General features: G+C 38.2%; 1 protein-coding gene across 2 annotated transcripts in view; it reads right to left on the bottom strand.

The window, feature by feature from the left end:
• LOC113811557 (roundabout homolog 3) overlaps window positions 1-12500 on the bottom strand; it is a 92603-nt gene that overhangs the window by 31111 nt on the left and 48992 nt on the right. For both annotated transcript variants that reach the window (XM_070137309.1, XM_070137308.1), the window contains exon 3: window positions 4618-4768. In XM_070137309.1, the coding sequence (XP_069993410.1) occupies window positions 4618-4768 (151 nt within the window). The remainder of the gene's footprint in view (window positions 1-4617; window positions 4769-12500) is intronic.

The raw sequence follows: 12500 nt of genomic DNA, 5'->3' as shown, positions 1-12500 counted from the left end.
ATAAAGCCTGATAAATCACAATCGCTTGAGAAATAAAGATACATTCTCGATACAAAAACAAACAAACAAACAAAAAAGTTGATTTACTAACAGAGACATTAACAAAGAGAAAAAGAATGGGGAATTATGAAAAACTGAGACTATAAATTATGGAAGCATGGGGAATTGTGAAAAACTGAGACTATAAATTGTGGAAGAAAGGGGAATTGTGAAAAACTGAGACTATAAAATTATGAAAGAATGGGGAATTATGAAAAACTGAGACTGTGATATTATGAAAGAATGGGGAATTATGAAAAACTGAGACTATAAATTGTGGAAGAAAGGGGAATTGTGAAAAACTGAGACTATAAAATTACGAAAGAATGGGGAATTATGAAAAACTGAGACTGTGATATTATGAAAGAATGGGGAATTATGAAAAACTGAGACTATAAATTGTGGAAGAATGGGGAATTATGAAAAACTGAGACTATAAATTATGAAAGAATGGGGAATTATGAAAAACTGAGACTATAAATTGTGAAAGAATGGGGAATTATGAAAAACTGAGACTATAAATTACGATAGAATGGGGAATTATGAAAAACTGAGACTATAAATTGTGAAAGAATGGGGAATTATGAAAAACTGAGACTGAAATTATGAAAGAATGGGGAATTATGCAACTCTGAAATTATAAAAGAATGGAAAGTTATGAAAGTGAAACTATGAAATTATGAATGAATGGGGAATTAGGAAACTCTGAAACTATGAAATCATGAAAGAATGAGAAATTATGAAATTATGAAATTATTCACGAAGAATGTGGAAAATTGTGGAGTCGTATTTCTCCAGCTCTCATTCCCTCGATTTAAGACAAAAATGCATTCTCGATTCGTTGAAGAAGAGAGGTAAAAAATATATGAAATTCTTTTTTTCTCTCTCTCTCCTCCCTCCCTTTCTCTCTCTCTCTCTCTCTCTCTCTCCCTCTCTCCCTCTCTCTCTCTCCCTCCTCTCTCTCTCTCTCCCTCCCTCCTCTCCCTCCCTCCCTCCCTCTCCCTCCCTCTCTCCCTCCCTCCCCTCCCCTCCTCCTCCCTCCCTCTCCCCTCTCCCTCCCTCTCCACCCTCCACTCCCTCCCTCCCTCCCTCCTCTCTCTCTCCCTCCCTCCCTCCCTCCTCCCTCTCCTCTCTCTCTCTCTCTCTCTCTCTCTCTCTCTCTCTCTCTCTCTCTCTCTCTCTCTCCCTCTCTCCCTCTCTCCCTCCCTCCCTCCCTCTCTCTCTCTCTTGATTTCAGCTGTGAGAAAATGCCGGCTGAGGACTTGCAGGTTGAGTAGTTTCTCGAGGCGGGATAATCAGGGACCCCGGCATTAGGTGATCATTCTCCCGTTCGAGCTTTGTATGCATCATTTCTATTATTATTATCATTATCATTATTATCATTATTATTACTATTATTATTATTATTATTATTATTATTATTATTATTATCATTATTATCATTATTATCATTATTATTATTATTATCATTATCATTATTATTATTATTATTATTATTATTATTATTATTATTATTATTATTATTATTATTATTATTATTATTATTATTATTATTATTATTATTACAATCATCGTCATCATCATCATTGATATTATTATTGTTATTGATATTATCATTAATAATAATAATAATAATAGTAATAATGATAATAATGATAATAACAATCATAATAATAATACTAATAATGATAATGATAATGATGATAATAATAATAACCATAATCATCATTATCATTATTATTATTATCCTTATTACTATTATTATTATTATCATAATTATTATTATCATTATCATCATTTTCATTATTATAATTATCATTACCATCATCATTTTTATTATTATTATTATTATCATTATTATTTCCAGTCTTAAGCTTGGCGGTTCTTGTCTTCTAGGAAACGAGAAAATATATAAGAAGAAAAATCGGATTTAACAAACTTTAAAAAAAAGCCAAACAAATCGAAAACAACCAAATATATAAGAAGAAAAATCAGATTTAACAAACTTTAAAAAAAGGCCAAACAAATCGAAAACAACCAAAGTTTCTGAATAATCCGTTACGCTCTTAATCCATTATTGAAAACGCTGAAGGAATAATTCACAAGTGGTGTTCTAGCTAACCTCCTCCATCAGGCTCTTCCAATGGTAAATAATCGTCTCCTCCTTTTGGAAAATTAGTATTTGTTCTGGTTCGTTATCCAGGAAAAGATCTAATTCATTTCATTTCTCAGATTCTTCGAATATTTCTGTTTATCGAGCCGTAACGTTTCAATTAATGAAAGGTTCTTCAATGACGATGTACTCAGTCCTCACTCTATATATACCGACGTGCCGACACAGAGGGCTCTTTCAAATTCCAAATGTTTACACAGTAATGTAAGCGGCTATTAATCTATAATGAGTGAAACTGGAGTATACAGGGAGAGGTAATGTCTGTCTGTCGGTTCTCGATTTAATAACCCAAGGGAGCTGTTTTATGGGAAGCACGTGGTAGTCTCTGCGGAACGTGGTGTAGCTAAGCAGATATAACTGCAGGTCTCGCGAATCGCTTGTTAAGCTGTTGGGTGATATTAATGCGTGTGTGTGTGTGTGTGTGTGTGTGTGTGTGTGTGTGTGTGTGTGTGTGTGTGTGTGTGTGTGTGAGAGAGAGAGACAGTGAGTGAGTGAGAGAGAGAGAGAGAGAGTGAGTGAGTGAGTGATTGAGTCCGTATGCATGTGTGAGGGAAAGAGAAAGAGAAAGAGAGAGAGACAGAGACAGAGCCAGACAGACAGACAAGAGACATTCAAACAATCACAATATGGACAGAACTAGAGAAAATCACAACACAGCCTTACATACTTAAAACCAAACAACACACCACCCGATCTTAGCATTGAGGTCCACCAAACATAACCTCTGTGCCTCTGCCTGACTGAATAAGGTAAGTAAAGAGGAGGAGAAAGAGGGGAGAGAGGATATATAGAGAACCAGGGAAGAAGAAAACGAGAGAAGGACTTGAGAAATATGAGAAGGAAGGGAAAAATAAATTAAACAGGGAGGGGGAAAGATCAGGAAATAAAAGAGGAGGAGAGGAACATCAGATAAAGAAGGAAGAAACATAATGCATAATAAGAGGAATTTAAGGGTGTTTGAGGTATATAAGTGTAATAACCCCTTTAGTGCACTTTAGGGGTTGAAGCGAGAAAATTTCTGTCGGAAAACAGACTTCCTTTGTGTTAACCATTAATGTCCCTTTAAGGAAATGTACATAGATGGCGAATATGACGCTGATGTAGATATTTAACGTAGATGATATAACAAAGTCTGTTTCGTTGAATAAGACCATAATGATTGTGTTGTTGATGTTTACAGTTATGATGTGTTGACGTCGAAAAAATTATCATGTCTCACTATCTCTTTGTTTATGTCTAAGTTCTTGTGTATGTGTTACTTTCTCTCTCTCTCTCTCTCTCTCTCTCTCTCTCTCTCTCTCTCTCTCTCTCTCTCTCTCTCTCTCTCTCTCTCTCTCTCCTCTCCGTTTCTCTCCTTCCATCTTTCTATTTTTATATCCTTCCTTCCTATCCGCCCTCCCTTTTTATCTCCTCAATCCATCCCTCTTCTGAACCCTCTCTATTTGCCACTCTTTCCCTTTCTCCCTGCCTCTCTCTCTCTTTCTCCAATTCCTGTTTCTGCTCTCGCTCTGTTTTCCTCCTCTCTCTCCCTCCTCTCCTCTCCAGCTCTCCTCTTTATCTCTACCTTCTGTTCCTCGCTGCCTCCCTCTCTCCTTCCCTCTTTTCCTTTTCTCTCTCTGATCTATCTCTATCTATCTCCCTCTCTCTCTCTCTCTCTATCTATATCTTTCTCTCTTTACACACACATACACATACATATATATATATATATATATATATATATATATATATATATATATATATATATATATATATATATATATATAAATATAATATATGTATATATATATATATATATATATATATATATATATATATATATATATATATATGTATATATATATATATATATATATATATATATATATATATATATATATATATATCTCAACCTCTATCCCCATCAGCTGTTTCCTTCCCATCTCCCCCTCCATCCCGTCCGCATCCCATTCCCGTTTCCATCTCTATCTCCAGTTCCTTAATCCTCTTTAGTCCCCACTTACGTGATTGTAATCCCAGCCTCTGGCAATTGATGCGAGCGTTCCGTCAACAAAGACGATCGTAAGCAGACGCGCACCACAAATAAACAAGTATTGGTTCTGTCTGTAAATATGCCGTATCGACTTCATGGCAAATATGCATGAGTAAGAGGTACATGCGTAAAAGTTATATCCAGAGTTGGTCATGGAATATGTAAGATGGTTTCGTATGCTGTTTTTCTTTTGATTTTTTGCACCAATTGTTGACAGGGAGTGAAGTCAGTTGAGATAAAACTATGTCTAAAGTTACGTCTATCCAGCACCCAACGACTACATCACTTTACGTACCTTAAAAGTGGTGATATTTTTATCCTGTTACCAAAATGATGTTTTTTTCATTAATTACAGGTGACTAGGCCTCCTCACCTGTGCCTGGGGAGAGTCAGGTCCTCTCCGTCCAGTCTCCAAGTGACAACGGGAATCGGGTGACCCTTTGGAGGCTCACACTCGAACACAGCCGTCTTTCCTTCCGGCACGTCGACGCTGGAGGGCGACTTCCGAAAATCCTCTCGCAGGTCTGGCAAAAGGAACGAGGTCATAAGCGCTGATGGAGAGGGAGAGGAACGGACTCGTGTTACTCGAAGAAGCCATCAAGTCTACTCGAGGAACACGAGGGATGTCGTAGAGTCGTTGGGGAGACTCTTCTCTGTGAATTCGGTGGGACTTGAAGTTGGAGGTAAATTCATCTCTGAACAAAGTAATTTTTATGAAGATAAACTGAGATATTTCATGCATTTTGTGATTATCCAATAAATAAAGAAAAACATAGTTACAAGGCAAGAATCATAAATACATAATGAATACACCTGAAACAAAAACATAGTATTTTCAAATAGGACCTTGGAAATAAGAAAGAAGAGAATAGAAGGAAAAAAGATAAACGAGACTGAGAGAGAGAGAGAAAGAGACAGAGACAGAGAGAGAAAGAGGAAAAAGAAGAAGAAGAAAGAAAATAGAGAGAAAGAAAGAAATCAGAGACAGAGGCAGATAGAGAGCCAAACGAATAGAGACAACAACAGAGGCAGAGAGGCAGAGAAAGAGGAAAAAGAAGAAGAAGGAAAGAAAGAAAATAGAGAGAAAGAAAGAAATCAGAGACAGAGGCAGATAGAGAGCCAAACAGATAGAGACAACAACAGAGGCAGAGAGAGGCAGAGACAGAGGAAAAAGAAGATGAGGGAAAGAAAGAAAATAGAGAGAAAGAAAGAAATCAGAGACAGAGGCAGATAGAGAGACAGCAACAGAGGCAGAGACAGAGAGAGACACACAGAGGCAGTCTACGTTAATCGCCCATCTAAACGATCAGTTCTCACAGCTGTCTCTGATTATTGGCAAAGTTGGCAGCGACTTTTGACGTCATAAAAGTTGAATGTTTCAGAAAATGAAAAGTCCGAAGGTAGTTCCTCTTTTTTTATCAAGGGAAGGGAAGAGCAATATAGCATGATGGATCGTTTGCATTTTTGGTTCTCTTTGTTAATGAGGAATACGGATGAGTTTGAGTGTGTGTGTGTGTGTGTTCTGGCGCGTGTGTTTGGACAAAGCAGAGTGCGGCGTCGTTTTTTTTTTATACACTCGCGGACTAGGAATTCTCGGAATACTGAGACTAGTTATTAACGTATCTCTTTCTCTGTCTATCTGTATGACGATCTTTCTATTTATCTATCTGTCTGTCTTTGTCTCTGTACCTATCTCTGTATCTGTCTCTCTCTCACTTACACTCTCACTCACACCTGCTCTCGCTCTCTTTCACTCTCTCTCTCGCTCTCTCTCTCTCTCTCTCTCGCTCTCTTTCTCTTTCTCTCTCTCTCTCTCTCTCTCTCTCTCTCTCTCTCTCTCTCCCTCTCTCTCTCTCTCTCCCTCTCTCTCTCTCTCTCTCTCTCTCTCTCTCTCTCTCTCTCTCTCTCTCTCTCTCTCTCTCTCTCTCTCTCTCTCTCTCTCTCTCTCTCTCTCTCTCTCTCTCTCTCTCTCTCTCTCTCTCTCTCTCTCTCTCTCTCTCTCTCTCACTCCCTCCCCTCACTCACTTCCCTCCATCTCTCCATCTCTCTCTCTCTCTCTCTCTCTCTCTCTCTCTCTCTCTCTCTCTCTCTCTCTCTCTCTCTCTCTCTCTCTCTCCTCTCTCTCTCCTCCCTCTCTCTCCCTCCCCTCTCTCTCTCTCTCTCTCCTCCCCTCTCTCTCTCTCTCCCTCCCCTCCATCTCTCTCTCCCTCCCTCTCTCCATCTCTCTCTCTCCATCTCTCTCTCTCTCTCTCTCTCTCTCTCTCTCTCTCTCTCTCTCTCTCTCTCTCTCTCTTTCTCTTTCCTCTCACTCCCCTCTCTCTCTCTCTCTCTCTCTCTCTCTCTCTCTCTCTCTCTCTCTCTCTCTCTCTCTCTCTCTCTCTCTCTCTCTCTCTCTCTCTCTCTCTCCCTCCCCCTCTCTCCTCCCTCTCTCTCTCTCTCTCTCTCTCTCTCTCTCTCTCTCTCTCTCTCTCTCTCTCTCTCTCTCTCTCTCTCTCCCTCACCTTTCACACAAGTCCTCCATCTCTTAGTAAGACATTATACGGGATATTTCAGAGCAGCGCGGGGGGGGGGGGGTCGGGAGGGAATCAATTCACTGCACGGGCCTCGGTGAGATAGGACTTACCCCCAGGTTTCCCTTGCTACGCGTTTCTCAGCAGGGGAAAAGTTAGTCGTTCCTTTTTGTTCAGTTTTGGGAGGTTTTTAATTCCATGTACAGGCTTATAGACGGGTAGGTACACACGCACATACATATGCGCGAACATACACAGGCACAGACACACACAGGCACACAAACACAAAAACACACACACAAACACACACACATGCACGCACGCATACACAGGCACACACAAACACACTCAAACACACACAAACACACACACAAATACACAGAAACACACACACACACAAACACAAACTCAAACATACTCACACAAACACACACACAAACAAACACACACAAACAAATACAAACTCAAACAGACACACACACACAAACAAATACACACAATCACACGCACAAACACACACAGACACACACATAAACAAACAAACACACAAACACACACACAAATCAGGAAGGGAGCGTTCCTCACCAAGGAGCCTCACGCACCTCCCCACAACCATGTTCTTCCACTAAAATATTCGGCAAGGCATCAGACCCGAACTCATCCGAATCACCTCGTGTAAACATTTCCCCGAGAGACAGATGGTCGTTGCCGGACCCTATATTAGGACTGATGGAGCACACGTGTTCGCTTAGCTTAGACAAAGACTCGTTCAAAAGGTTCTCGTCTAACCTCGTCTTTCCTGCCGGGTTTTCCCCCTTCAGCGGTCTTCGCACACACACATATATACACGCCACGCAAACACACACACACACGCGCGCGCACACACATAAATACACACACACGCAAACACACACACACACACACGCATGCAAACACACGCACACACACATACAAACACACGCGCGCAAACACACACACGCACATACACACACACACGCACACACGCAAACACACGTGGGGAATATTTACATTTGCCTCTTTTCATGTTCTGATTGGTAAGCTGTTCCTCTTCTTCTCCTCCTCCTCCTCCGCTCCCCTTCCCCTCCTCCTTGCCCTCCTCCACTCCTCTGAATCCTCCTTCCTCTTCCTCCTCCCTCCCTCCCCCTCTCCCTCCTCCTCCCTCCTCCTCCTTCCCCTTCTCCTCCTCCCCCCCCCCTTCCCCTCCCTCCTCCTCCACTCCCCCTCTCCCTCCTCCTCCTCCTCTCCTTCTCCTCCCCCCTTTCCCTCCCCCTCCTCCCCTTCTCCCCCTCCCTCCCCCTCCTCTACCTCCTCCTCCTCTCTCTTAACCCTCCCTCCCCTCCTCCCCTTCTCCGCTCTCCCCCCTTCCGCCTCTCTCCTCCTCCTCCTTCTCTTCCTCTCTTAGCCTCCCCTCCCCCCTTCCCCCACCCCCACCCCCACCCTCCACCCACTAGGAGGCGCGCGGGAGGGAGAAAAGTCTTCTGAAAAATATCGTCGATTAAGACCTCACAGACACGAGATGGCGTACGAGGTCATAGAATCCCTTGGCGGAAGATGCGCTCCCATAGACCTCCTGAACACGAGATCGACATTAGGTCTAGAATCCCTTGGCGGAAGATGCGCTCCCGTGATTTATGCGATCGCTTTTATCAGTTTCCTTTTCCAATATGGATTCTTCTTTTTTTTTTCTTTTCTTATAGCGGCAACAAATGCTTGCCTCGCTGGTGCCGACTGATGATTTTTTTTTCTTTTTTTTTTAAGTTCATTTAAAGCTTTTTTGAATACATGTGCGTCGTGTCAGGGAGATTCGGCGGATAGATGGCGTTCACATTCGTCATTTTACGTTTTTTTTAATCTCTCTGTCTTTTTCTTTCTCTTTCTCTTTCTCTGTTTCTCTATCTCTCTTTTTCTGTTTCTCTCTTTCTTTCTCTTTCTCTGTTTCTCTATCTCTTTTTTTTCTTTCTCTTTTCTCTGTTTCCGCTCTCTCTTTCTCTTTCTCTTCCCTCCCCCCTCTCTCTCTTTCTCTCACTCTATCTCATTCTTACTCTTTTCTCCCTCCGCCCCCCCCCCCCCCCCTCTCTCTCTCTGTCTTATCCCTCTCCCTCCCCCTTTTCTCTGTCTCTCTATCCCTCTCCCTCTCTCTCTAATCTGTCCCTTCCCCCCCCACCTCTCTCTCTCTCTCTCTCTCTCTCTCTCTCTCTCTCTCTCTCTCTCTCTCTCTCTCTCTCTCTCTCTCTCTCTCTTTCTCTTTCTCTTTCTCTCTCTCTCTCTCATACACTCAGTTAGCACAGTTAGCTAACTACTCTCCTCCGACGCGCACTCGGAATAGCGAAACAGCTTAGTTTGCATATCATCCAGTTTACAAGATATGTAAATTTCCTTTTGAATGCCACGTGGCGACACACACTTCCGGCGACAGTTTCATCTTAGCAGCCTAATGTACAATCCCATTACTCTTTTTTGCAATAAAAACAGCGACAAACTTCGCGACATGTAAATCTGCAAAATGCAAGTGTCTGAAACAGCGTCCTGAGGTCACATACTTGAGAGTTGATTCCCTTTTTTTAAATCCTGAAAGCCCGTGAGAGCGGTTATGACCGTTATAACTTCGAGACAACTGGCGCGGAAAGACGGTGTAACTCCGCTGCCAGGCGTACGTTACGTAGGTAAGAAAGCGGGTTATATTTTTTTTTCCCCTTTCTTTTTTCTTTTTTTCCTCCTCGCTTTTTTTCCCCTATATTTTGGCACAAAGGAAAATGCCCCTTTTTTCCTTTCTTTTCTTCTTCCCTTATTTGGCATGAAAGAAAATGCTTGACTTTCTTTTCAAATTTTTTATTGTTGAATATTTTCGCGCATGTAAAAGTTTCTACGTGTTATGTTTACTTATATGATGTATTTCATGTTGTAATGATCTATACTTAATAATGACATTTTCCTTCTTAATAATAAAGTTTCCATTTTTCTTAATATTAAAGTCTTCTTACTTTTTGTGATTATGTTTGTTACAACTATCTGTACTTTAAAAATGTCTCATGTTGTGCTTTTAACAATATGTATCGCCTGATGCCGTTACCTTATCCAAAAATGCATTTCCTTGTGTGGTTACATTTATTATACTTTACATTTCTTGTGATTTCCTTTACTGAATATATCTCCTGTTGTAATTATTTTTATATGAAATAGACCTGCTGTTAATTATGTTTACTTAGAAATCCAATTCTTGTTATAATTATATTTACTTAAAAATCCAGTTCCTGTTATAATCATATTTACTTGAAAAAACATCTCCTGTGTGTCTATCTTTATTTAAAATCATAACTCATTATGTGATTATATTCATACTTAAAATCTATACTTAAGATATATATCTTCTGTTGGGATTATCTTTATGGAATGGTGTATCTCCTGTTGTGTTTTATCTTTATCTTTCTGTAAAATTAAGTCTCCTGTTGTAATCATATATATAATTTGCATTTCCTGTGTTTATCAGTACTCAGTACTGTATATCCTGTTGTGGTTATATTTACTTAAATGTGTATATCTTGTTGCAATTATTCTTACTTAAAAATGTATCTCCTGCTTGATTATCTTTATACAAAAATATAAAATGCATTCCCTGTTGTGGTTATCTTTAATTAAAACTATATTTCCTGTTGTGATTAATATTACTTAAAAACATCTGTTCTGATTATCTTGACTTAGAAATCCATCTCCTGTTGTGATTATCTTTACTTAAAATATATCTTTTGTTATGATTATCTTTACTTAAATATATATTACCTGTTGTAATTACTTCAAAATACAGCTGGTGTAATTATCTTCACTTAACAATGCATCTCCTGTTGTGATTATCTTCAATTAGAAATATATTCCCTGTTGTGATTATCTAATTAAAAATATATGTTGTGATTATCTTTACTTAAAAACACGTTCCCTGTTGTAATTATCTTTACTTCAAAATCCATCTCCCGTTGTGATTATCTTTTCATAAAAAAATACATCTGTTGTGATTATCTTTACTTCAAAATCCTGCTGTGATTATCTTTGCATCAAAAAAATACATCTGTTGTGATTATCTTTACTTCAAAATCCATTTCCCGTTGTGATTATCTTTTCATAAAAAATACATCTGTTGTGATTATCTTTACTTCAAAATCCTGCTGTGATTATCTTTGCATTAAAATAAGTCTGTTGTGATAATCTTTACTTAAAAATAAATCTGTTCCGATAATCTTTACTTCAAAATCCATCTCCCGTTGTGATTATCTTTACACAAAAAATGCATCTGTTGTGATAATCTTTACTTCAAAATCCTGCTGTGATTATCTTTGCATTAAATAAAATACATCTGTTGTGATTATCTTTACTTCAAAAAAACGTTCCCCATTGTAATTATCTGTGATTATCTTTACATAAAAAAATACATCCGTTATGATTATCTTTACTTCAAAATCCATCTCCCGTTGTGATTATCTTTACGTAAAAAATACATCTGTTGTGATAATCTTTACTTCAAAATAAATCTGTTGTGATAAGCTTTACTTCAAAATAAATCTGTTGTGATTATCTTTACTTCAAATTCCATCTCCCGTTATGATTATCTTTACAAAAAAAATACATCTGCTGTGATTATCTTTACTAAAAAAATCCTGCTGTGATTATCTTTGCATTAAAAAAAATACATCTGTTGTGATTATCTTTAATTCAAAATCCATCTCCCGTTGTGATTATCTTTACACAAGAAATGCATCTGTTGTGATAATCTTTACTTCAAAATAAATCTGTTGTGATTATCTTTACTTAAAAATCCATCTTCCTTTGTGATTATTTTTGCATAAAAATAAATCTGTTGTGATTATCTTTACTTCAAAATCCATCTCCCGTTGTGATTATCTTTACGTAAAAAATACATCTGTTGTGATTATCTTTACTAAAAAATCTTGCTGTGATTATCTTTGAATTAAAAAATACATCTGTTGTGATTATCTTTACTTAAAAAAACGTTCCCCATTGCAATTATCTTTACTTCAAAATCCATCTCCCGTTATGATTATCTTTACATAAAAAATACATCTGTTGTGATTATCTTTACTTCAAAATCCATCTCCCGTTATGATTATCTTTACATAAAAAATACATCTGTTGTGATTATCTTTACTAAAAAATCCTGCTGTGATTATCTTTGCATTAAAAAAATACATCTGTTGTGATTATCTTTACTTCAAAATCCATCTCCCGTTGTGATTATCTTTACGTAAAAAATACATCTGTTGTGATTATCTTTACTTCAAAATCCTGCTGTGATTATCTTTGCATTAAAAAAAATACATCTGTTGTGATTATCTTTACTTCAAAATCCTGCTGTGATTATCTTTGCATTTAAAAAAATACATCTGTTGTGATTATCTTTACTTATAAAAACGTTCCCCATTGTAATTATCTTTACTTCAAAATCCATCTCCCGTTGTGATTATTTTTACATAAAAAATACATCTGTTGTGATTATCTTTACTTCAAAAAAACGTTTCCCATTGTAATTATCTGTGATTATCTTTGCATAAAAAAATACACCCGTTATGATTATCTTTACTTCAAAATCCATCTCCCGTTATGATTATCTTTACGTAAAAAATACATCTGTTGTGATTATCTTTACATAAAAAATACATCTGTTGTGATTATCTTTACTTAAAAATCCTGCTGTGATTATCTTTGCATAAAAAACGTT

The sequence above is a fragment of the Penaeus vannamei genome, chromosome 23, assembly GCF_042767895.1.
Source record: "Penaeus vannamei isolate JL-2024 chromosome 23, ASM4276789v1, whole genome shotgun sequence".
NCBI lineage: Eukaryota > Metazoa > Arthropoda > Malacostraca > Decapoda > Penaeidae > Penaeus > Penaeus vannamei.
This window is presented reverse-complemented; position numbering and strand designations above follow the sequence as displayed.